At 35.0% G+C, this 27136-nt stretch overlaps 1 protein-coding gene across 1 annotated transcript in view; it reads left to right on the plus strand.

Moving 5' to 3' along the window:
- LOC114059198 (nipped-B-like protein) overlaps positions 1 to 27136 on the plus strand; it is a 170383-nt gene that overhangs the window by 116188 nt on the left and 27059 nt on the right. The window contains exons 11-29 of the mRNA XM_027887383.1: positions 4275 to 4457; positions 6817 to 7014; positions 7163 to 7234; positions 7319 to 7408; positions 8317 to 8420; positions 9976 to 10062; positions 12252 to 12483; positions 12785 to 12936; positions 13317 to 13397; positions 14456 to 14556; positions 16194 to 16332; positions 16536 to 16618; positions 17644 to 17776; positions 20714 to 20857; positions 24302 to 24391; positions 24632 to 24846; positions 24945 to 25047; positions 25813 to 25911; positions 26016 to 26162. Of these exons, the coding sequence (XP_027743184.1) occupies positions 4275 to 4457; positions 6817 to 7014; positions 7163 to 7234; positions 7319 to 7408; positions 8317 to 8420; positions 9976 to 10062; positions 12252 to 12483; positions 12785 to 12936; positions 13317 to 13397; positions 14456 to 14556; positions 16194 to 16332; positions 16536 to 16618; positions 17644 to 17776; positions 20714 to 20857; positions 24302 to 24391; positions 24632 to 24846; positions 24945 to 25047; positions 25813 to 25911; positions 26016 to 26162 (2453 nt within the window). The remainder of the gene's footprint in view (positions 1 to 4274; positions 4458 to 6816; positions 7015 to 7162; positions 7235 to 7318; positions 7409 to 8316; positions 8421 to 9975; positions 10063 to 12251; positions 12484 to 12784; positions 12937 to 13316; positions 13398 to 14455; positions 14557 to 16193; positions 16333 to 16535; positions 16619 to 17643; positions 17777 to 20713; positions 20858 to 24301; positions 24392 to 24631; positions 24847 to 24944; positions 25048 to 25812; positions 25912 to 26015; positions 26163 to 27136) is intronic.

The following is a 27136-nucleotide window of genomic DNA, read 5'->3' on the forward strand; positions in this document are numbered from 1 at the left end:
CTTCTCCATAACTTTACCAGGCACTGAAGTGAGACTGACAGGCCTGTAGTTTCCGGGGTCCTTCTTCTTGCCCCTCTTGAAAATTGGGACAGCGTTCACCAGCTTCCAGTCAGCTGGGACCTCTCCAGGTTCCCAGGCTTGCTCAAAAATAATTGAGAGAGGTTTTGCGATTACATCAGCAGGTCTTTGAGGATTCCAGAATGAATCTCATGAAGCCCCATAGATTTGTAGGGATCCAGCTAAAGCATCAGATCCCACACAACTTCAGGGTTGCCTAGGAGTTGATCATTCCTGCAAGTCATGGTCCTCCAGCTCAGGGCACTGAGATCCCTTTGGTCCATCATCTGTGTTGATGACAGAGGCAAAGAAAGTGTTAAACACCTCTGCTTTGTTTCTGTCCCTGTTTGGGAGGTGACCATCCTCATCCTGGAACAGGTCGATGAATTTTCTATTCGGTCTATTGCCATTAATGTATTTGAAAAAACTCTTTTTGCTGTCCCCCACATTTCTGGCAGCTTCAACTCCTGTTGAGCTTTGGCAGCACAAATTTTCTCCCTACAGTGGCAAGCAGCATCTCTGAATTCTTCACATGACCTCGCTTATACTGGGCATGCACCTTCCTTTTTTGCCTCATCTCCAAGACAAGATCCCTGATCAGCCAAACCGGTCTTCTGCCTCGCCTGCTTGGCTTCCAACATTTGGGAATTGCCTGTTTCTGTGCCCTTAGGAGGTGATGTTTGAAAAGTGACCAGCACTGATGGACCCCAGCACCTGCACAAACATTTTCCCAGAGGATCTCACTCACTAATTCCCTGAGTGGCCTGAAGTTTGCTCTCCTCATGGCCAGGGTTGAGGTTTTGTTGGCACTTTTCCTCCTGTCAACAGAGATTTTAAACTCAATTCCCTCGTGGTCGCTGTGGCCAAGACCACCTCCAATCCCCATTTCGCTCACAAGATCCACCCTGTTGACAAGCAGCAGATCAAGGAGGGCATCTTTCCAAGTTGGCTCCCTTAGGACCTGTTCCATAAAGTTGTCCTCCAGGGTTTTTAGGAATCTTCTGGCCCAGGTTGTACCAGCTGTGTGATGCTCCCAGTTTATTTCTAGCAAGTTGAAGTCCCCCGTAAGGACAAGGGCAGTTGACTTGGAAGTGTCCCCTAGTTCCTCAAAGAATAATTCATCAGTGTCATTGTCCTGTCTGGAAGGTCTATAGCAGACTCCCACAGTGACATTGGTATTATTTGTTTGCTCCTTGATTCTTACCCAGAGGCTCTCAACTGCGCCATTGCCAACTGTGAACTCCAGACATTCTAACCCTTCTATTACATACAGTGCCACTCCTCCGCCTCTTCTGCCCTATTCCTATTATCCTTGTTACCGGAAGAGTCAAGAAAATCACTACCTGTGCTCCTGATCCCTCTATCAGTCATCCCAGGGCCCTGAAGTCTCTTTTGATTGCCCTCAGACTTCTCTTTGTTATTTCCTTACTGGCAGTTTGAACGACCAGTAATGGCTAGCAATCAGAGGGCCTTACAAGACTGGAGAGTTTTCCAGTAATGTCCCTTATTTGAGCCCCTGGGAGACAGAAGACTTCTCTGTGAGTTGGGTCCAGTCTGCATATCAGGCCCTCCATTTCCCTTAGAAGGGAGTCTATTATTACAACTACCCTTCTTTTCCTCTTAACAGAGGAGGCCTTGATGAGGGGTACAGGTGATGTTGTTTTAGGAGGTCCCAGTACTCCAGAGGGATAGTTATTTTTTCCAAATATTTACATTACGTGCATTTTTATTTTTCATTGATGTATAATTAACACTGTGGTAATTGATTTATTTTTAAAGACAGAGTAGCGTTCTACCCTCAGAACAAAATCAATAAGGAAAGCAAGAATAGATATTCCTAGGAGGTAGGGGTTTAGTAGCTTGTGTTTTTTGCTTCCTGTTTTGGTCAGTGTTTTTTTAGGGTTTTCTTTCTTAAAATATATCACCTTTCATCTTACTATGTTCTTTGTGCACAGTATTAGGAAAATAAAGCATGAATTCTGTTCTAACAGTTCTTCAAAACAATGTTCACAATCTTAAAATTATATAATGAAACATTCAGGCATAGTTTTGAAACTGAGTTTGAAATTGAATTGAATTAGAATTTGGTTATGGAACTCTTGCCAATCTGGGTATACAATCCATTGCTGATTGGTCTCCTTTTCTTATTTCCTCTCCAAGCAATGTCTTACTAGTTATTCTGGTTCTAAATTTACTTTTCATTGTAGACTAGGAGAGGCTTAAAGATATATTTGTAGAAAAATACTCCTGTTAATGTAAGTACATCTAGCCCATCTAACTTTTAAGCACCTATATGAATCAATGCAACTTTTGTTCCTTTACTTGCAACTGTTTTTTGCAGTGTATTTGGCCAGATTTACTATAGGTTTTATGCTCCGTGTGTTTTCCCCTTGATTTCAATGAAATTATCAACAGTGCATGAAGTTGGGAATATGTGTTAAACCCCAGGATCTGAGGTCCTCTAGCAATTTCACCTGTGGACATTGTCTTAAAACATAAATGTGCAAATTTTCTTCTAGTCTGGGTCTGAATGTAAGCTAACTCTCTTCAGACACTGTATAGGCATGCAAAGAGTATTAATGTAGGGCAACCACTGCTCAGACATGTCTATGCAGCATCCAGATTAGACCTGGCTGGCATCCAGTCAGCTGCTGATACATATAGAGGAACTGATCTGTCCATGCTGTCATATTTCTGCCTATCTTCAATATAGTGCCCAGTCCACAAAGAATAATCATTTCAAAGTGCCACAGTAAACCACACTGTGAAATGTTTTCTAGCATTTTTAAAAGCAATATTGAGAATTTGAGAACTTTATCAGGTGATAATTATCAAAGAATGGAAATTTAAAGCAAATAAATGAATGACCACAGCATGGGGGAAGCAGGGACAACTTTTGCTATCAGTTTTACTTTATAGATATTTTCCTACCTCAGTTTGAAAATCCCAATATTTTAAGTTAAATCTTTTTTAAAATGCACTCAAATGGGATGACTTGATGAACATATCTGAGAATTATACCAAAAAATAATCTTCTTATCATTAGTTTCATTGTAGAGATATGTGAAACCAGTAATATATGATATGAGACTTTAAAAAAATTATTACTGGGATATTTGTGTAAAAATGGAAATAAATTTTATAAAGCTATGTTAGTTATATAGTTAATGCAATTAAAAAGTGAATTATCATCCAGATGATTTCTTGGAGAATTTGTGTGTGTGTGTATAGCAATTAACAGGTGATTTCCTCTCTATTTCTTGGGAAGGAGAGAGAGGCACTTATGACAAAGGCATTTGTTCTGTTGTTGGAAAAAGGTTAACAGTTTAGTCCAATAAAATCTGTGCAATAGATTCTTTGATAAATAAAAATAAGACATCAAATAAACAAACCCCCAAGAAATACTTTCAAATTATTTGGTTTCCTCATGTCACTTGTCAAATATTTTGACTGTAAATTCCTTTATACTGACTATATGGGCCTAATCATAATTTCAAAATGTGATGAGAATCATTGAAAATATCTAAGTATTTACCTCTGTGGAAGAGAACCCTGATGTGGTCCAGCTTGCTGTTTGTATATATTAAGTAAAAAATATTCCAAATATGCTTTGTGACAAAATCAAGTAAAAATTTGGGTTTCATTATAAAACTACTAGTAAAAGTTAAGAAAAAAAAATTTGAGGCAGAGATTGAAATGTCAAGGATTTTGTCTGGTTTTAGGGATAAGACCCCACAGATTCTGCCACAGATTGTCTCTAACTGCTGAAAATAGGAAGATTACTGTTTTGTGTACACTAAATAATTTGAATGAGAATAAACAGAACTATTAATTAGGCTTAATGAATCCTTAATTTACATACACTGTTAGAAAAACTGTTGAATTCAGAGAAAGAATCAAAATAAGACTAAATTTTGTGGAAGTACATCAAGAATGTCTTTTTACAAAGGAAATTCACCAATTTGAATTTGTTTATATGTCTGACAAAATATTTTATTGAAGGAGATGTGTATGCAATGCATTATCTTAATTTCTAATTGCAGTGTGAACAATAAATTCAACTTTAGACAGAGCTGTCAAATACATCCAAGTATATCAAACTGTGGTATTATTTATTATTAGATCTACTGTAAGCAGTTCCTGAGAAAGGACTGTAGTGTTGAGCCCTTATTATTATCTTCTGGTTCACATTTACTCTTCTTGTTCTCCATTAATAGGTAGCATAGATCAGTCAGTGTTAAAGGAATTGCCTCCTGAGCTCCTGGCAGAAATTGAATCCACCATGCCACTTTGTGAACGTGTGAAAATGAACAAGCGCAAACGTAGCACAGTTAATGAGAAACCAAAATATGCTGAAATCAGTTCTGATGAAGACAATGACAGTGAAGAAGCTTTTGAATGTAAGTAGTACATATAAACCATAGTGGCTGTTGAAATTCTTAAATGTGAAGTAAAGCAAATTAAGGAAAATTTTCACAGTAATTATATGCTTTAAGGGATTCTAGGTTCACTATATCCACTCAAGAGATCTGGCCATCATTCTAAACAATTAATTGAGGACATTTTGGTTAAAAATAAATTATAATATTTCTCAAAGGATACTGTAGAACTGAATTGAGGTAAAACGAAACAAAATGATCAAGAGAATGAAAGATCTATGTCAAGTACACTGAATAGATTTGTACTGTTACAGATATGTATTTCAGAATTCTTTTGGTTGTCTAAAATTGGACTTTAAAAATATGAAATAGTGATTGTTATAGAAGAAGATAAATTTCTTATATTATCTCATAAAGTAAGGGCATTCTGTTAAATTAAATTATGAGAACTAAAAATTGATGAAATAATTCTCACACAGTGAGTGCTAAATGTGTTTATTTAATAAGTGTTTGACAGAATTCAGAATGAAATTGGGTGTTTTAATTCTGAGTAGTCTATGTAAAAAATTAATAGTATTTCTTGAAATATTATTAGTACTTACATTTTTAGTTATTTTTATCTACTTCAAAATAAACTTTGTAGAGCAATTACTTATCATGAGTAGATGTTCCCATGTACATGTTATTTGCCTTGCAGAGTCAGCACAACTGTAACACATTCTGTTTTGTTGTGCAGCATTGATAAACTAGTCAGTTTAAATTTCTGCTGGAAAGCAATATTGGAAGTGACTTTTCTCATGGAGATGGAGCTGGGGTCAGAATTTGTCCTACAGAGCATAAACTGATACTAATGATTTGTAAACTGTGGAGACAGATTTCATCTACCTCCACAAAATACTGTCTCCTGGGGGAAAAGAATCAGTTTAGATGTGTAAAGTCTTTTCCCATAAACCCCCTACTTTTCTTCTCCAATATACTCACTTCAGGTATCCCAGGCAGCTCTTCATTTCTTCAGTTGCAGTTAACTCTCAACCATTTTAGAACTGACAGTGATAGTAGCTTCGGCCTTGTGAACATGATTTTACTGCCTCCAGAAGCAAGTCTGATCCAGAAACAGAACAACTCAAAAATATAAACTAAGTTATTAAATACTTGAACCACTTCTGTGAAGAATTTTTCAGAAGTGTAAGCCCTCTAGGGTGCAGTGCAGAGCATTAGTATCACCTTTGATTCAATGTTGGTCTTATTAGTTCTGAGCCTGAGCTGACTACTGACTATATCCTGGTGTAACTATATTCTGGTATGTTTCCTATTCTTCTCCATAAACTGGGGTTATGAAAAGAACTTGTCAGTTCTGTTCCAGTTCTGTCTGAATGCTTGGAGCCATTTTGCTCAGAAACAACTCTCTATACAGTCGTACCTCTCTAAATTTCAGTAGGCTTTGGTAGAGACACAGAGATGTCATAGCTGTTATATGCAAGTTCACATGAATAATAAACTCTTCTAGTCTAGAATGTAATGTTTTGGAGCCATTTTGATCTTCACAGCAAAGTCTGTGTTAGACATCTCTTTGCTATCCTGTTACCTTATATAATAGAGAGTTGGCTGATTTCATGGATGAAATTACCTCCTTCTCCGTATCTTTTTCCTATTACATCTTATCACTCTCGCTCCTTGAGGACTGTATTTGAAAACAAAGACCTCTCCATTCTCTTCCATACACACACACTTTATTTCTATCAAGTTTCTGGTTTTGTATAGAACATTTATCCCAGTTTTTCAACATTCAGTTTGCAAGTTTTTTTGGTCCTGACTGAAAACTGATTATAATAACTTTATGTGGTATATACTTGCTGCCTGGCTGAGGATTGTGACTCCAGCTTTCTCCATTATACTGAATCTCTGGAAATATATATCAAAACAAAATTTTAGTTGTCTTGACAAAACAGAATATCTTTAAGCAACTAGAGATTGCCAAGTCTCACTGGACCTTGCTGTGTTAAATGCAATCACTGAATTGGAACAGACATCCAGTAATAGTCAGAATTTAGATAACTGAAGAAATTACCTCAGTGTTCTCTTATTAAAAGGATGAAACTTATTTTGATTTGTTCTACTTTCTGGACTTTGTTTAAAATGACAACTGCCCTGTAAATTTGTATTTTTAAATGTTTGTTTGTCTTTCCCAGTTTTAGGTACAGTTTTCATGTAATTCAAAAGAAATTGTTATAATAATGTCATAACAGATTTTTATATTATAGTTTTAGAGTGTTTGTTTTACAAAACATCTATATGATAGTGTTTAACTCGCAAATGTATAACTTTGAGCTGTTAAAAGTAGAATTTTTGTCCTTATAATGAAAATGCATTTAATTTCTAGCATCTCGTAAAAGACATAAAAAGGATAGAGATGAAACTTGGGAGTATGAAGAACATGATAGAAGAAGTTCTGGTGACCATAGGAGAAGTGGTTATTGTCATGAAGGAAGGAGGACTTCTGGTAGTAGCCGTTATCGTAATCGCAGTCCCAATGACTCTGATATGGATGATTATTCTCCTCTTCCTAGCCTCAGTGAGGGTAACTGATTGTTTTAAAAAAATTATTTTCTTCCATAATACAATTGTATTTTAAAAGTATATCTTAAACATTTTAAAATTAACATTTTTACATGCAGCATTGAATACAAGCATAAAAAGTGTAAACAGTCCTTTATTCTCTTAATTAGTGGCTAGAAAAATGAAGAAAAAAGAAAAACAAAAGAAGAGGAAAGCTTACGAACCTAAACTAACACCTGAAGGTAATTTTAGAATATTTATTTTCTATAGTTTGTATTTTCTGGTTTGTATATAAAATAATTATATATACATTTCTTTTTCAACAGAAATGATGGATTCTTCTACTTTCAAAAGATTTACTGCTTCAATAGAGAATATTTTGGAAAATTTAGAAGACATGGATTTTACAGCTTTTGGTAATATGTCAGAAATTTTCAAAATGCTTTCCCCAATTAGAAACACATGAAGGAAATTTGCATCTCAGTATTTTCAAACTTCTTTGTGATTTAATTGCCTGTGATACACACTACAGTATACTGCATTTATATGGCTTCTACCTTTAGTGGAGGCCTTTACCTTTCCAATTTCACTTGCTACTATAGGAAGAATATCCTTCTTCCTCTCTGCGGAATCCAAAAGGGACATAAATCACAATAAGACAAATAATAGTCCCTTAAAGCGGAAAGGGTACCTCTTTGGGACATCAATAGGGTGTTACCTTCTGCCAAACATATCTTTGTAAACAATACTAACATAAGATTGTTTTATTGCCAGTAATTTCTGAGGCACATAATTTTGCATCTGTTGTGGCCTTTGGTCCAACAGAGCTTGATTATTCAATTCAACAGCAGTGCTTATGCACTTATGAGTGAGACACTGAATCACTGTATGCTCCTTATCCATTTCAGTAGAAACTAAGCCAGTTTAGCATACATGTCTGATGAAGTTCAGGTTCACCAAGATGACCAAGATGATTTTGAAATGGGTAATGGAGCATTCGTTAATTTTTTTCCTACCATCTTTGTCACAAGATTAGAACAAGGGGAGGAACATAGTAAGCAAATCACTAAAGCTGTGGTGTCTACAACCTTGGATTAAAAATATTTTTAACTTATGACTTTCAGTCATATTTAACAAGTAGTCATTTTAACACAATCAAAAGTTGTCATTATCAGTCTTGATTCAATGGAACTATTATATGTTAGCTATTTGGAAAATGAGTTCTTTTTCTTCAGTTGGCTTTTCCATATTGGCTGTAAAATACCGGTTTCCTTGAAGTCTTATTAGAAATGTGATTGTTAATTTTTAATTATTTTTTTTTAAGGTGATGATGATGAGATTCCACAAGAATTGCTACTGGGAAAGCATCAGCTTAGTGAGTTGGGTAGTGAATCTGCAAAAATCAAGGCAATGGGCATTATGGACAAGGTGCATCTTCATAGTATTTAACTCTTTTTCAACATTTAATTTTGTTAAACAAAAACATATGCCCCCTGTAATATTCCACCCTCTTTAGGTGTACATGTGACAGGTATACTGTGAACAGTTGTGCTTCTACTGAAGTTCTTAAAAACTTTGCCACATCATAAATGTTACTGTCTCTGAAGCTGAGACATTTTTGTTGAATGGTCCTCTGTTAGGGCTGACTCAGAGCACTATATGCTAATAGGTAACACACGCCTGAGCAGTAAAATCTAATAATTAATCTATTTTCACAAAAGCGCATCATCCTATAGGCTTTGCTCCTTACAGCTAGTGTTGAGTAACCACAGTAAAACAGAACCTGCTGGCAAAGTAAAAAAATCCATCCTTGCTGATATATGCCATTAGTGCAATGTAAATGTATGATGTCCATCCAGCATCATACTGAATTGCCTACTTCCTTCCTCTCTCCAAAGAGTCCTTTCAAACTTAGAAGATTTAATGCCCAAGCTGATAATAAGATTAATTTTTTGTAGACTGTATATTGTGATTTCTTTGCTATACTCTTTCCAACTTCTGTTCAAGAAAACTTTCTGTTGGTGCAAACTGGTGGTATTACACCTCTAGAAACAATATTCTTGCTTTCCTTATCTTCCTAGAAATCTTGGTTTTACACAGTCTTGTGTTATATTCTTACTCTGCCTGCTCATAACCACATATTATGTTTATGAAGTATCTATGAAGTCACTTATACAAGTTACCCTGAAGGGTTTTCTTTTATCTGTGATTTAGATATTCTTCCTGGCCTTTCCTTTGATCTCACTACCTTCCTTGGTAGCGTGATATCAGCCTGAGTGTTTCTGTTTTCTGATAGTTCTCACCCTTAACCTCTGTTCCCTGGTTTTTTTGCATACATACTTACATGTATGCATAAAATCAAAATTTTGTTGCTTCCAAAGGTGAGCATCCAATAGTATCTGGACGAATGAAACTGACTTTTCTGGAGTTTAGCATATTCTACAGATTATTTAATCATAATTCTGTAGAACATCAGTAAGTGAATTTGAGTTACATGCTAGTTTTTTTAAATTAACACAGTTATTGAGAATACATTTCCTTTTTATTAGCACTCAAGTATCAGGGAATTTTATTTCTGCTTGTCCATAGAACTTGGATTTTCTCTTAATAAAGCTCTATATGGTCAGTTAGAATTTGGGATTGATACTTAGATTTGGTAAATTTCTGTTTCTAGAAGCAAAGCATATAACTATACAAAGTTAATTACAGAAACCTAATTTTAAATACATTTCTATGTATTTTGCTGGTTTGCCGTTTGATTGCAGTATTAGGACATATTTCACTAGTTTAATTCTATCAGCATTCTCAATCATGCTGTGTCAGAAACCAGACCAATCAAGATCCAATCCTTATCTCAGATTGCTTACAATTAAAATTTGTCAGATTACATAACATGTTCTATCCTTCATACATGGACATTTGTTCAGCAGTTTGGAAGCCTTTATATTCCTACAGTTGTTTGATGTTTTATTTCTTGTTTTAGCTCTCAACAGATAAAACAGTAAAAGTCTTGAATATTTTGGAGAAGAATATTCAAGATGGATCGAAGCTTTCTACATTACTTAACCATGTGAGTTTCAAATTACATTTTTTCATACCATTGTGCAGAATAGGGTTTTCTTCACTTGAGTCCCGTATAGTGAGAATTTCAAATACTATGTGTGTCTGTGAAAGTATTTACTGATTTAATATGTATGTGATTAAAATATTGTCAAATTTTAAGATTTGAAGTAGCATTCAATTGTTTATATTGTTTCAGTATGTTTTACTATAGCACTGATAACTAACAGACATATTGGGAACAATTAGGTTGTCTTTTGACTTAATTTTAAAAATTATATTTTCATCCTGAAATATTCATGGTAACTGGTGTAACTTGCACCACCGGGTATTTTTTTTTCTTCTTTTCTACGTGTCCATAAAACATGACTTATACAATGGAAGAAATATTACAGCTTTCATGTAGAACATATTCTTCTTCTGAGCATTAAGAACTGAGAAACTGCTTCATTTAGGTCTGCCCTCATGCTGCAAAGTTGAAGATATCAACATAAACAAAATTACCAGGATGTTGAAGATTTTAGGGTTTTTTTTCTGATATACCTAAAACTACATGGGGATTTGGAGGGGTTTTTATGAGGTTCAAATGCATTACACATTTATTTATTTATTTATGTGTTTGTTTATACACTTTCTAGTCAAAACAGTATTCTATCAAGAATAGAGTTCTTGAGTTTTCTGGGATAAAAACCCTTGATCTCTAGAAATAGAAAGCAATTATGTATATTGGAAAGAAAAAATTGAACTTGAAAATAAAAACCATTATTTGTACCTAAATATTTTCATCTAGGTAGTTTGCTGGGTTTTCAAAGTTTCAGTATATGGTTCTGAATGTCTTAAGCAGCATGAAAAATAAGTGAAAAGAAGGTGCAGGTTTACCTGCTGTAATTCACTATGATTGAGTCTTTATGACAATGCCTTTAAAGTGATATTTTTCATTATCTTTTCATAGTAAAACTCAAGATTATGAAAGAGTTAATGGATTTGTCCAATGATTGCAACTGAGATACAAAGTTTCAATTAAAAGAACCAATCTTTAGCCAAACAAGTTTTAGATTTTTTTTTTAAACCCAGTGAACATGATTCAGGTCATTATGGCAAAGAAAGCCTCTGCTAAGGAGTAGGCTTATTTCTTTTACAGTGCAGTAAAAATATCCTACCTCCATGTCAGGATATTTTCCAGAGGTATTTTTTCTTGCACATGCAAGATTAATTAGGAAAAAAATGGAAAAGATCTAAAAGTACTTGGGCTTTTATTTTGGGGTTTTTTTTGGTGTTAGGTTTTTTTAACCCTCCATTGTGTGATTTAAAGCCATTCTATGCAAGAAATTTATAGGTGAAATTTGCAGATTTCTGATGATTTTTCAAATATATATAATGTACTGGGTTATTTAGATTCCCTTACCCCAGATGGAAAAAGTTGATATGGTTTCACCAACCCCTTATTTTTACAAGGAAAGCAAACAGTGTTGAACTGTGCTATTATACAGGCAAGAAAGATTATCTTTCTCTGTACCAGAGAAGTTATTAAAAATTTCACCTGGTTTTGCTATTAATAACATTATTACAATATTTCAGTAGTGCTAGGTGGTCATAATTAATCTCATGTATATTTGCTTTTATAACTTGTAGAAACACAGAAATACAGATTCCATACCCTGTGCTAAATCTAAATGGTCATATTTGATAAGACATGTTTTAAATCCATTGATATAGATGAATTGGTCTATGGAGAAAGTTGTATTCTCATAAGTTTTGTGTGATTCAACAGTCTTTTTGAGTAAGAATACCCTCTAGTGGCAAAAATTAGACTGATCAAAGCAGCAACTGGTGTGTATAGGCCACCGAAGAAAACACTAGATGAATGAGTTTAGATTTTCATTAAGGTACATCATTTTAAGTAGAGAATGTGACAGTCCTCCTTGAAGGTGCTTTCCAATGATACACAGAAAGCTTCTTTGTGTTTTACCAGAAGAATACAGTGAGATATTGAAGACTTGTAACTTAGGGTTACAAACTTGTGGTTAGTAAAATAAGCATTTGTTGATTTCTAAAGCAAACTAATTTTGTATCATAAAGGAAATACTGTATTTTGTATGTGTGTATGTAAATATATTAAAATAATGTTGTCTTTTACTTGGTAAGGATAAAAATTTAACTTCTTGTTCACACTATCTTGTTTTCTATTGCCTGTTACAGAACAATGACACTGAAGATGAGGAGAGATTATGGAGAGATCTTATTATGGAGAGAGTAACAAAATCTGCTGATGCTTGTCTTACTGCTATCAATATTATGACATCACCAAATATGCCTAAAGCTGTATATATTGAGGACGTAATAGAAAGAGTTATTCAATACACAAAATTTCATTTGCAGAACACTCTCTATCCTCAATATGATCCTGTGTATAGAGTGGATCCTCATGGTGGTTAGTATGCTAAATGTTTTGCATTTGGCATTTTGTTGTCATATGCATATCTTCAGATGCGGGTGTTCAAGAATGGTTTTAAAAATCTTGGATGCAGAATTCAGAGCAATTACTGAAATATGAAATTCTTGCTTTCCAGTTGACTTTACTAAAAAGTTTTTCTTCTGTGAGCACTTGCATTTACAAAGCTATAGTCATGGAGTTGTTTTGGAGACATTTTTTGAGGAAGATTATCATCTTTCTAATATCTGATGTAAGTGAAAGACTGAAAAAATTAATAAAGATATTTTTTATTTTCTAGGTGGTGTTTTAAGTTCAAAAGCAAAACGTGCTAAGTGTTCCACCCACAAGCAAAGAGTTATAGTGATGTTATATAACAAAGTTTGTGATATTGTCAGCAGTTTGTCAGAGTTGCTAGAGATACAGCTTCTCACCGATACAACTATTCTTCAAGTAAGTTTTATTAAAAAAATTTTTGTCTGAGAATGGTTTTTTCTTTTCCTAGAGAGACTGTAAAGTGCAATTGTCTCAATGACATGAAGTATGAAATAAGTACAAACTTTTGAATTATTAACATCAGTGACTAGTTTGTTCTGTAGTATGTAGTCTGCAGAACATTTAATATTTAGATCTTTAATGGTTTTTATTGTACACTTAAGAAAATGTTACCCTGATTGTTTTAAAATATCCTTTAAGAACTTTATTTGCAAATAATATGAAGTAATACATGTTGCTAAATACCTTATCTGATGAATGAGTAATCTACTTGTGAAAATGCATAAATATCAGTTTGTTAGTCAAATATACTTACAATAACTTCTTTCTGTTGATAGGTATCATCTATGGGAATAACACCTTTCTTTGTAGAAAATGTCAGTGAACTACAGTTATGTGCCATCAAATTAGTGACTGCAGTAAGTAATTTTTAATTTGCAGTTTCATGTTCTTCTGAGAGTTATTAGGGCATTTAAATAGGCTGTATGTTTGATGGTAGAGAATTGGAGTTTAGAACTAATTTTGTTCTTCCTTGTTTTTACAGTTTGGTATCACAATCTAGGAACAGTATTAAAGCTACCTGAACTCTCATTTTCAAAGTAATCTATAGGAAGAAATAGCCTACTTAAGCCAAGGATTTTACTCAATTTTGGTTATGTTATTTAAAGTGAAAACAAAAAACCCTTCCTCTTCTTTCTTGTCTTAAGAAATCTTAACTATGCAATTTTCCTTACCTCCCTTGTTAAGATTACAATTTATGCAATGGTATAAACTATAGAACTAGTAGGATAGTTCTATATATAATATATTATAGAACTATATAATAGAATATATTCTATCTTCTCCTTAGAAGAGGGGGCTATTTGAAAAATGGGGCAGATAAAATATTTTTTCAGGAAAATTGCAGCACAACACAAATGTGTTTGCTCAATTGAAAGTTTTTCATCTTTGTAAGGATTATGTACTCTAGTATTTATAAAAGTAGTTCTTCCTAAACAAAGAGAGAAGCAAACTCTACAATCCTGATCCCAGAAACTGAAATAATATTTTGTCATGCAAACATTAAAGCTTAGTTTTCTCAAATGTGCTCTAAAACTATACGTGTTCATATATAATGTATGTTACCACAGACTTTTGCTCTAGTAGGAGTCTGAAAGCTTAGCATTACACTGTTTGACTTTCAGTGTATTGTACCATTGGCAGAAAATTTTAAAACATATGGTATTTTCAAGAACTATTACACATTTATGCTATTTGAAGATTTTTTTAAAAGCTATATTTGAAAAAGATTTTATGTATTTTATAAAGAAATGCTTGCTTTGAAAAAACAAAGCAATGCATTAAAAACAAGGTGTGCATGAAATATAATTTATTTAAATGTCATGTAAAGTGTGTGTTTCTATATATAATCTATTTAACAAGTGATAGTTTATGTTACAATAAATAATTTTTTAACAATTATGTAACTGTTAAATAGGTGTTCTCCAAGTATGAAAAACATAGACAGTTAATACTAGAAGAAATTTTCACTTCCCTTGCAAGACTACCAACTAGCAAGAGGAGTTTGAGAAATTTCAGGTAATTACTGACATAGACTGAAAATTTGTAGACAGTAGCATGCCTGCTTACAAAAATAATTACAATATCTTATTATTTGTCTCACTAAGTATGTAAATGACTGTAATACTAGTGTGCACTCATAGGTTTTTTTCTTGGAAAATTCTTTGGCTTATTCATATGGATTTTATATAATTTTGTCTTTCCTAAAGCTTAATAGGACACTCTTAGAGCACTCTTTTCAGAAAATCAATCTAATACTCCTTTGAATGTGTCTCATTTAGAAACTACTCCATTCACTTGTAACTGTCTTTTAAGCACTTCAACTGGATTGCAGTGCATCTACTGAATAATAGTATAGGTTCAGGTTAAATTAGAGAAAGAATCTGACCTGGACAGGATTTCAGTTAAAATTGAGGTTGGACACTGTAAATTATTCTAAAACATTTGTTATTAGTGTTGATTTTGTTCCTTACTTCTGTACATCTTTTTCCTGGAGACAGACAAGTTGTCAATGAAATAGATTGTCTGATCCAGGGTGCATGAACAGGAAATATCCAGGAAAAGAAATTCACTGAAACTTAGTTGAATTCAGTAATCCATGAGTGCTGGTTCCTAGTATTTCCTATTGCTTTGTTTATAGACATCAGTGAGATCTAGTAAACAGGAAGGTGGTAAGCATAGGAACATAAATGGTAGATACCCTCTTTGAATTGGGACCTTTACTATAAGGAAGTTACTATCTCAAGACCATAATGACTGCACTGTTTATCTTGAGTCCTCGCTCTGTTCTGCTGGAGGACATTCCCTGTCTGTGGTTGTAGTCATGAAGGGTACAGCTTGCCTAAAATTTTATAGGAAAATATTATCTCCATACAAGTAGTTAGAGATAACTTCATAAAGATAATAATTGCAATCTACTTTGTGTCCAGTTATTATTTTGATAATTTGAGGAGAATGATGTCAGAGATTATCACCTTTTCATATTGTTAAGGGCAGCATTAAGTGGTGTTGATGGACATATGGGTACTAAACACCATACTATTTGTTAGGTTAAATCACTTGGAAGGGGAGAAATGTGAGGTGGAGTGTATTTGTACTGGTCATACCAACTCAAAAGACACTCTTACATGCTGAAGTTTTTAGTCTGTTATGCTACCTGAGATTATCATAGGTGTAACTTGTAGAAGTCAGTCCAGGTTGTGGTCACCAATTTCATTTGTTTAAAAGTCCTGCACATTTCAGAAACATTAAATAATATAAAAGTAATAAATTATTATGACAAGTTCGGTCTATTTTTTTAATACTGTGCTGGAAATGGATATGGCATTATACATGATAAGCCTATTAGTAAGTACCTTTGCATGAACATGTTTGATTTACTAAATATTTCTGAAGATTTTTCAGCTGCTGAACTTCACAGACTCTGATGTCCCATCTGTGAACTGTTTTACTTCATCTCTTCAGCCTGTGAATAATACTTACTGTTTTTGTTAGACCAAATTCTTTCACTGCATAAGAGAGAAGCAAATGATTAGATAAATGTCTATAATACAGATTTCTAGCTTTGATTATTATTTTAGAAGGATGTTATTTAGGATCAAAAACTTTTTTCTCTTTTTTGTTTATTTTTAGTGCTAATGGTGTCTTATTAACAGGTTAAACAGCAGTGACACTGATGGAGAACCTATGTATATTCAGATGGTAACAGCACTAGTTCTGCAGCTTATTCAATGTGTAGTGCATTTGCCATCAGCAGAAAAAGATTCTAATTCAGAGGAGGAAACAAACAAAAAAGTAAGTTTTATTTAAGGAGCCATAATTTTTTTCTTTGGTGCAAGAATGACTTTGTAGGTATAATAGTTTATGATGGCACTCTAGTAATTAAGCATTTTAATTTTATGTCTGCTGTAATTATTTGATGAATGAGAAATGATGATCTGGAAATTATATTTCTGTGTATGCTAAAATATTAGAAAAATAAATCTTGTTATTTTTAGGTGGATCAAGATGTGCTTATGACTAACTCATATGAAACAGCCATGAGGACAGCACAAAACTTCCTTTCTATATTCCTTAAGAAGTAAGTACTGTTGCATTCTTTAGTGTATTGATGAAACAAACTCCAAATAAAATCTGTCACACCTTAAGACAAACTAAACCATTTTGCAATGCTAAATGACTACTAATAAAGTTACTTATAACAATATATTTCATGGATCCCTGAGAGCTACCTGTCTGGACAAAAAATTTTATGGAACAGAAATTCTATGGAGTTTAAGAACAACATATTTAAGAATATTCCTGATAATTTATATAGGATCCTTTTATCAGGGGTCTTTTACTCATCTGAAGCATGGAAGAGAAAGCTGAGTAAATACTTAAGTGATGAAACCAGATTATTTCAGATATCAAAATGACAAAAATATAAAACCCATAAAATTAATTTACATAAAGTTAGGAATGTCAATAGATCAACAGGGAAAAAAAATGTACTTTAATAACCAAAAGATTTGTAACAAAAAGTCCTGAGGTTTTTATCGTGATAATTTCTATTGTTAAGCCAAAAAGGCTATTTATGAGCTATCTAGCCATCTCTCTGCATAATTCTGGTATAAAGTTAGGTGTGCCACATGTAAGTGAAACACTATCATGTATGTTATCTTTTGATTTTTTTATATTCTGATTTTAACCTTTATGGAACATAATACTGAGATGCCTTATCACTGTGAGATAAGTCAGACCAGGTTTAAGGACACAATACCTCCTAAATACCCCACTCTAGGTTAAGCTTTAGAATTTTATCTACTTTGTCCATCCAAGTTAATGCAGACTTTAACTCAAAATGATAAATAAATCTTAGGACAAAATTCTATTATACAGGATTAACTACTTTATTTACAGTGCAACTTGGAGTGATAACTGTGTAAACTATTTGTCTGTAAATGGAAAAAACCCAATTTTTTTGCTAATGTTTAGATTTTTTTTTTTTTTAGAATTGCATAAAACTGGTTTTCTGGATACTAATAGGATTAGCTCTGTTTGCGTCAGAAGAAAAGCTTAAATGACTCTTAAATTCACTTATAAAATGTATTTTGATTTAAACAGATGTGGCAGTAAACAAGGGGAAGAAGATTACAGACCACTGTTTGAGAACTTCATTCAGGATCTTCTTTCCACAGTTAATAAACCAGAATGGCCAGCTGCAGAGTTGCTACTTAGCTTATTAGGAAGGCTATTGGTAAGGGATTCTTGGTTTTGACTATTATATTATTTCTTATTAGAATGAAACTTGTTTATTTCAGCTCAAACTATTACAGTAATGCTTTCTGATTATTGACACACACATGCAGCATGTAAGGATTTTCTTACATATATCACTCTTATGTAATGCATAGAAAATAAAATTTAGGTCACAAGATCATTGATATGGAATATAGTTAAGGTCATATGTATACAGTTTGCCATTGAAGTCCACTTCTGATATTCCATGATGTTTTCCACATTAAAAATGCCATTCTATAGCATTCAATAAGTGTAGATATTCATAGAATCATAGAATATCCTGAGTTGGAAGGGACCCACAAGGATCATCGAGTCCAACCCTTAGCCCTGCACAGGACACCCAAACAATCCCACCATGTGCCTGAGAGCGTTGTCCAAACACTCCTTGAGCTCTGGCAGGTTTGAGGCCATGACCACTGCCCTGGGGAGCCTGTTCAGTGCCCAATCGCCCTCTGGGGGAAGAACCTTTTCCTAATATCCAACCTAAACCTCCCCCAACTCAACTTCAGGACATTCCCTTGGGTCCTGTAACTGGTGATGAGAGTGAAGGGATCAGTGTCTGCCCCTCTGCTGCCCTCTGTGAGGATCTTGAAGACCCTGATGAGGTCTCCCCTCAGTCTCTTCTCCAGGTTGAACAGACCAAGTGCCCTCAGCCCCTCCTCATAAGGCTTCCCTTCCAGACCCTTCACCATTCTCATGGTCTCCTTTAGATGCTCTCTTCATTCATATTCACTGAGAATAAAGTCAGAATAATACCTGTAATTATTCATAGCATCATAGAATGGTTTGGTTTGGAAGGGACCTTTAAGACCATCAAGTTTCAACCTCCTTCCAAGGGCAGGGACACCTTCCACTAAACTAGGTTGCTCAGAGCTCCATCCAACCTCGAACACTTCCAGGGATGGGACATCCACAGCTTCTCTGGGCAACCTGTGCCAGGACCTCACCACCCTCAGAGGGAAGAATTTCTTCCTAATATCTGATCTAAACCTACTCTCAGTTTGAAGCCATTCTCCCTTGCCCAGTCACTCCATGCTCTTGTAAAATGTCTCTCTCCAGTTTTCTTATGGGCCCCCTCCAGGTACTGGAAGGTGCTCCAAGGTGTCCCCAGTGCCTTCTCTTCTCCAGGCTGAACAACCCCAACTCTCTTTGTCCTCATAGGAGAGGGGCTCCAGCCCTCTGATCATCTTGGTGACCTCCTCTGGACTCACTCCAACAGGTCGATGTCTTTCCTGTGCTTGGGACCCCAGAACTGGACACAGTACTCCAGGTTGAGTCTCACCAAAGCCGAGCAGAGGGGCAAAATCACCTCCTTCACCCTGCTAACCACTCCTTTTGATGCAGCCCAGGACATGGTTGGTTTCTGGGATGCAAGCACACATGGCCAGGGCCAGCATCCCCAAGTCCTTCTTGGCAGGGCTGCTCTTGTTCTGCTCACCCCCCATCCTAGATTGATACCAGGAGTTGCCCTGACCCAGGTGCAGCACCTTGGACTTGGCCTTGTTGAACTTTATGAGGTCCACTCCTCAAGCCTGTCCAGGTTCCTCTGGATGGCCCCATCCTTCAGGTGTGTCAACTGCACCACTCAGCTTGGTGTCATCTGCAAACTTGCTGAACCTGCACTCAATCTGTGTCATTAATGGAGATATTAAATAACACTGGTCCCAATACAGACCCCTGAGGGGACACCACTGGTCACTGAAGTCCATTGGATCTCTGAGCTGTTGACCATGATCCTCTCGGTGTGACCGTCCAACCAATTCCTTATCCATCTGACAGTCCACCCATCAAATCCATCTCTCTTCAATATAGAGAGAAGGCTGTTGTGGGGGACCATGTCAAAGCCTTTACAGAAGTCCAGACAAATGACATCTGTAGCCCTTTCCTTGCCCAGTGATGGAGTCACTCCATCATAGAAGGCCACTGGGTTGGTCAGGCAGGACTTGCCTTTGGTGAAGCCGTGCTGACTGTCCCAAATCACCTCCCTGTCCTCCATGTGCCTCAACAGAGATTCCAGGAGGGTCTGTTCCATGATCTTCCCAGGAAGAGAGGTGAGACTGGCAGAACAGTGGTTCCCAGGGTCCTCCATTCTGCTCTTTTTAAAGATGGGGACAATACTTCCCCTTTTCCAGTCACCTGGGACTTCACCTGACTGCCATGACTTTTCAAATATCATGGAGAGTGACTTGGCAATTCCATCAACCAATTCCTTCAGGACTCTGGGATGCATCTCAACAGGTCCCATAGACTGATGTACATTCAAGTTCCTCAGGTGGTCAAGAACCTGATCTTCATTTACAGTGGGAGGGACTTTGTTCCCCCAGTCCCATACTTCTATGGACTATTCCTTTAGCATAGAACTTGAAAAAAAAAAAGAAAGTAGTTTTGTCTTTTACAAGTTTGATCTTAAAGTAGGTAGACATTTACATATGGATCGAGACATTTTACAGAATGTGAATCTTTTCATTGGCACATTTTTGAAAGTTGTTCTTCAGTATTACAATGCAATTAATACAGTAATTTGAGCTGTTCATTTGGAATGTATTTTATGGTCCTGTTCCTGGTAAAATGTAACTTTCTTTATGCTTGTGTGAAAAGTTGTGTTATGGTGCTATGCTATTGCAAAGGATACCTGCTCTACTAGATGTCCAGTTTATTTTATAAAAATACAGATTTTTAAAAAACTAACAGGCATATTTGTAGAGAGAAAGACCCAATAAAGGAAAAAACATTAATGTAAAGTAAGGACTGTATCTGTGATGTAATAGTAAATTACATAATTTTATGCAGCATGGAAGTTAGGTGCAATTTTTAATAAGGTCAAGCGATGTCTTGTGAGAAGAATCTCAGTTGCATAAATAATTTTTATAACAATTTATTGTGCTTTTCTTAGGTTCACCAGTTCAGTAACAAATCTACAGAAATGGCATTAAGGGTTGCATCACTTGACTATCTTGGAACAGTAGCTGCAAGACTCAGGAAAGATGCAGTCACTAGCAAAATGGATCAAGGTTCTATAGCCAGAATACTCAAACAGGTGTGTGAAAGATCCTATACCAGTTGGATTGAGATGTATCTATTTAAAAACTTAAACATTTTAAAGATGTGTGGAAAACTGGTATTATGGAGAATGAGTTTTCATTGTTGTTCAGATTTCTGAATCAAATATACTCAATTTATAAGTATTCGTGTCTTTCTCTCACCAGCTCCCTAGTGACCATTTTAAGTGGTTAATTAAAATGGTAAAACCAGTTTTCTGGTGACAATTTAAAGGAAATAATGGAATGGCAGTTGGATTATATCTTAAGAGGTCTTAAAATATATATAGATGTGTATGTATGTATGTGCATTTGCTATTGCCAAATGGTAATTGAGCTTATGGTGCTCATACACAGACTTTTGAGAGTTAAACTGTTAGACCTGTAAGGTTAGCTTTTATGTGATGGAACTGGTATTGGGGGGATGTGGGGGGGATGTTGCTATTTTTGTGGGGATTTTTTTTACTGGACTTTCATGTATCTTTCATTAGAGAATACATATTTGCATTTCTGTTAATGCTGCTTTTCAAAATTTCTCCAAATCTGCAAGGGTGGCAGCAATTTACAATGCAGTGTATGCATTTGGGTTCTCTATAGCATGATAAGAAAATCTTGGGTCTTATGTGTCCTTTTAGAAATGTGAACTTTCACATTTCTTATGGATGGTATATATTTCTTTCTGAACTGCTAATTATTTTCCTCATGATTAGGTCTAACGTTGAGTAGTCATATCAAGTTTGTTTCCCTTTCAGTTATCTGAAAAGACTCCAGATCTATTATATGTATTTTATAATGACTGTTACAGATTTATTTTGAAGGAAAAACTTGTGCAATTTACAGGCATTCAAATAAAGAATCAAAATTCATCTACTCCTTTAGGAGGCTGATACTTCCCATAACTTTTGTCAATTAGAATATTGTACTACATATAGTGTCAAATCTTTATGTTCATGGCTTATTATAATTTATAATTCTATATGCTAAGGGATTATAATTCTCCTTCGTTGGCAGTGATTTTGAGAGCTGTACATTTGACTTCATAGGCAAATATTTTAGAAGAATCTTTTTCTCTTTCCTTATCTCCAGAAGTTATATAGTAGTATTGAAAGATATTCTAAAAAGATACATACCTGAGTGGTGACCTGAATTTGTCTATTTGTGTTGGGTTTTTTTGCAGGATCAGGCAGTAACTAGGCATTGGCATCTGCAGAAAATAAAATAGCTGTGGGCAATTGAGTGCTAAAAGCTTTTTTTTTCTGTTACTCAGGAAGCTTAACATAAATGATTGGCAGATAGTACATTGTGGAAAGTATACTATACAGTACAATCAGTCAGGGTAGACAGTGTGTTGTTTATAAATGATTTGTAACATAAGAACAAACTACTTGAAAATGTGCACGACACCTAAGCTTCACTTTGTTGCTCAAATGTTAAGAAAATAAGATCCATTGGTAGACATATTCAGCTTTAGTCATCAGAAAAATCTTTTATCTTTTCATTCAGAAATGAACTTCTATCTCTACACATTTTTCTTTCCTGCTGAATTGAAAGCTTAGACTGTTGGATATTTCCTTCTACCCTCTGATATCATTACCAGGATATTCCCCCAATGATTTATGAATGCTTATAACTCTGTCTATTGTGGTTTGGACTCATGAACTGTATAAATAGATGTAGTAGAGAATCTATTCTGTTTTGACATTTTTAAACAGTAGATTTTTTTCATAGAAATATGTCATAGATTGTCAAGTTGAACACTTATGCATGCTTTTCATTAGTTTATCTTTTGATATGCCGGTCTTCTGGACTTGTAACTGTACCTTTTTCCACGTGCTGTTGTTTGCAAGCTATATTACGTGCTACACTTGTCAAAAGATTCTCAAACTATGCTGTTCATACAGAAGTTGATGGTTAGAAGTTACAGATTTTATTTGCTGAAGAAGAAGAACTTTTTTGTAGTTGAAAAGTTAAAGCCAGAAATTATTCTTCTACTTTTTTTATCAATACTGAATATAATTTGTTGTGGGTATCACAGTTTCTTTTTGTTTGTTCTGAATTTTTAACTTTTTTTAATAGTTAGGCAGTTACAGTTCATCAAGCAACTTTTTTTCCAGCCTTTTGTCCACAGAATTTAACATTAGTTGAAATCCAGACTTTCAAATCACAATTTGCACATATATTAGGGTGCCAAATATATATTAATAAACCTATATTAGTATTATATGTACTGTAGATGTGTTTTGAATTCTTGAACTTAATCATTTTTGGGGGGAAAAAAAAATCTTTTTTTCTTCTGTAGCATCAGCAATTACAAGGACCTGCACATTTCAGTATAATAGTAAGGAAAAAGGGTGTTTTATGTTTATGGGTTTATGCTGTCTTGTAGGTGTTGAGAAAGTTAGTTTCTGATTCATTAACAAGTTAATTGATAGTTATTTGTTCTCTAACCCCTATATAGGGAAAAGTACATTGTCTGATGGTCATATACAGAATTGTTGTTCATTTTACATAGGCTAGAACTATTTAAGAGATCAGGATATACATATTTCCTATTAAATAGCCTCTTGAAAAAAACCCATTCTGTTTTTAAAATTCATTCAGTTTATATATTTACAAATCTGATACATAGTTCTCAGAATAATATTTCATATGTAATCCTTTTTGTGCTTCTTGAAAGTGCCTAACAGGAAAATGAATATTAGCCTATTCTGTAGATAGGTTTTATGTACTTGGTGGAATTTTTACAAAATATATGTTCTCAAGGTTTTTGACTGATAGAAACTTAGTTGAGTCTCAGAGAGTATGATTCTTTAGTGCTAGAGCTCAGGAGTGTTTGGGAATAACCTCTGTAAATTCTTTGCTACATGGATTGAACATGCTCCACTTTCTCTGTATTGATGCTTTAAACCTGAAAACAGTTATACCAAATGTTTTGCAAAGGGATAAATTATTTTTATTTCTTTGATGTTTCCCATATGTTTGTACTGTTGTCTGTGTTTCGTATTTATGTTCATTTGACTTTTTTGCCTTTTATCCCTTGTTCACCTGAGAAATCATTGTTTCAGTATGTAATATTATTGAGAGAGCCAGCAATGCCTTTTATAGGTTAAATCTTGTGTCAGTTTGCTATGTGTGATTTCAGCCCTTTGTTTTTCCTCAGGAACAGAGGATCTTCATACAAGATCATAGAATGAAAATTATTCAAACCAGTTTGTCTGTTTTAAAACCATTCTTATTCTACTGTTACTCGTTTTTTAGACTTTGGAGCCACAGTCTAATTTGGTTTAGTCTCTATAGAAGTAATTGATTTAAAAATTGTTAATTGAATTGATAATTGCAGAACATTAACTTCAGTCTATTTTATATGTGTACATGCAGGTTTTCAGATGATAATCACCACTGTGAAATATTCTAATTTATAAATATCTTTCTATTTCCTATAGGTTTCAGGAGGAGAAGATGAAATTCAACAGCTGCAAAAGGCTTTGCTAGATTATCTGGATGAGAACACAGAAACTGATGCATCATTAGTGGTAAATTTCAGCTTTCTGGTGACAAGTCTATATAAAAATAATTTCAGTAACGTGTACTGAACAAAATGATTTTTGGTCATGCATATTAGGGATTCAATTAAATTGTCACCCTAACATATACTGATGATTATGTTTTCCAAAATATGGTTGATGCATTAGACTCAATCTCATAAATCTGTTAATTTCACTCTTCTACATCTGTTGTTTTTGTTTTCTGTGTATCCTGCTGTATTTCTCCAGTTTTCTCGGAAGTTTTATATAGCTCAATGGTTCCGTGATACAACTATGGAGACAGAGAAAGCAATTAAATCTCAGAAGGATGAGGATTCATCTGAAGGAACTCATCATGCAAAAGATGTTGAGATCACAGGGCAAATCATGCATAGAGCGGAAAGTCGCAAAACATTTCTTCGCAGCATCATTAAAACTGCTCCATCTCAGTTCAGTACATTAAAGTACGTTTGAGTACCACTGATTTCTTTATTAACCATGCATTTGACATTTTTAATAATTTTTTATAAACATCCTAATTAAAACAATGAATTTTTTGCAGGATGAATTCTGATACTGTGGACTATGAAGATGCATGTTTGATTGTTCGCTACTTGGCCTCTATGAGGCCATTTGCCCAGAGCTTTGATATTTATTTGACACAGGTAAACTGTGATGGAAGTCTTAGTACAGTGAAATGCAATTGGTTTCTGATTCCAAACACTTTTATGGTAGTGTAACATATGTGTTCATTGTTGAGCATGGTTATTTAACAGGCCATGATAACACCATGTGCTTTCATATTCTGTATTGATGACATAAGTGCTTATATTTCTTTTTCTTGCATGCATTTCATATGTCATATTGTACATATATTACTTTATTTGGCTATGGATGTATGTGGCAGAATCAATATCTTAGATGTGCTCAGCAAAAGGATAATTGCAAAATGTTGAAATCTTTTTTACAGTTTCTGTAAGATGTATGCTCATTTGGTAATATTAACTTATTAAACTTATCTTAATTTGATCATATAAGCCAGTTTGGCTACTTGTTTGCAGTGCATGTTACTGTCACTTTGGAAGCTGTTGTTTAACCAGTGTAGTTTCTTACCTTTTTCTGGGAGAAGAGCACTAACATGTTGTCATGGCAGCATGTTTAAACTCCAGTACTGGTTTAGTTTAGTTTAGGTTGTGTTACTTATACTGATCCTCATACAGAGCCATTCTTAAAATAATAGTACCCAAATCCTCATCTTCCATTGAAAGAACCATGATGAAAGCCACAACCAAATGGCAAAAGTAGTTTACAATGAAAGGATTTCTTATTTTAATTAAATCATTTGCATGTTATTCTGCTGCATTTTTGCCTGGTAAACAGTTTACTACCTTCCCAAAGGAAATGAATCTTTGGTTTTGTTCTCTTATTAGATTCTGCGTGTACTTGGTGAAAATGCAATTGCTGTTCGAACAAAAGCCATGAAGTGTCTGTCTGAGGTTGTTGCTGTAGACCCCAGTATTCTAGCCAGGGTAAATAAATCTGAAATATCCATCATGCACATGCATTCTTCTGTTGCGCTTTAAAGAAATCTTTACTTCTTATTTTGGATCTGTGTTTTATTTGTTCTTTTTAGCTGGATATGCAACGAGGTGTTCATGGACGGTTAATGGATAACTCCACTAGTGTACGAGAAGCAGCTGTGGAGCTGCTTGGCCGATTTGTGCTCTGTCGTCCTCAGCTTGCTGAGCAGTATTACGACATGCTGATCGAAAGAATATTGGTACAGTGACTTTTAATAATTATGATGTGTCATCGAAAAATTTATATTTGACTGAGTTAATATGTTCAATAATATGGAATGATGATTCAAAGAGTAAATGATATTTTATTATTTTTGGGGGGAGCATGGTGCTTTTAAGACCAACCTTGTAAAATGCATTGCTTGTTTTCAGTAAGACTTTGTTATATTATCATGGTTTAACCCCAGCCAGCCACACAGACCCTTACAGCTGCTCACTCACTCCCCCACCAGTGGGATCAGGGAGAGAATTGGAAGGGAAAAAGCCAGAAAACTCGTGGGTTGAGATAAAGACAATTTAATAGGGAAAGCAAAACCCACTCACACAAACAAAGCAGAAAAAGGGATTCATTCAGTCCTTCCCATGGGCAGCAGGTGTTCAGCCATCTCCAGGAGAGCAAAGCCCTATCACATGTAACAGTGACTTGGGAACACAAATACCATCACCCCAAACAACCCCCCCTTCCTCCTTCTTCCCCCCACTGTATATACTGAGCATGATGTCACATGGTCTGGAATATCCCTTGGGTCAGTTGGGGTCACCTGTCCTAGCTGTGTCCCCTCCCAATCTCCCACACACCCCCAGCTTCCTCCCTACTGGGGCCATACAAGGAGCAGAAAAGGCCTTGTCTCTGTTCAAGCCCCGCTGAGCAATAACATCTCTGTAATATCAACCCTATGTTCAGCAGAATCCCAAACACAGCCCCACACTAACCACTCATTTGCTATAGTTACATGATAAAACACGTTTGTAAAGTATTTTGGAGATGTGCATATGAGCATACGTAAAGATGTTCATTCCTGGCATTAAGATTAAGCATGTTTTGAATAGAGTAATAGGAAATGAAGTTCCTCATACTTCTTGATAGACAAAGCCTAGGAAAATGGAAAATATTTGCTGCACACATCATCCATAGGCTTTATCCAAAGGTTTTTGAAGTATTAGAGTCAAAAAG

Source organism: Empidonax traillii, unplaced genomic scaffold (assembly GCF_003031625.1).
Source record: "Empidonax traillii isolate 1590-97213 ecotype Southwest subspecies unplaced genomic scaffold, ASM303162v1 scaffold208:size1045274, whole genome shotgun sequence".
Classification (NCBI taxonomy): Eukaryota; Metazoa; Chordata; class Aves; order Passeriformes; family Tyrannidae; genus Empidonax; species Empidonax traillii.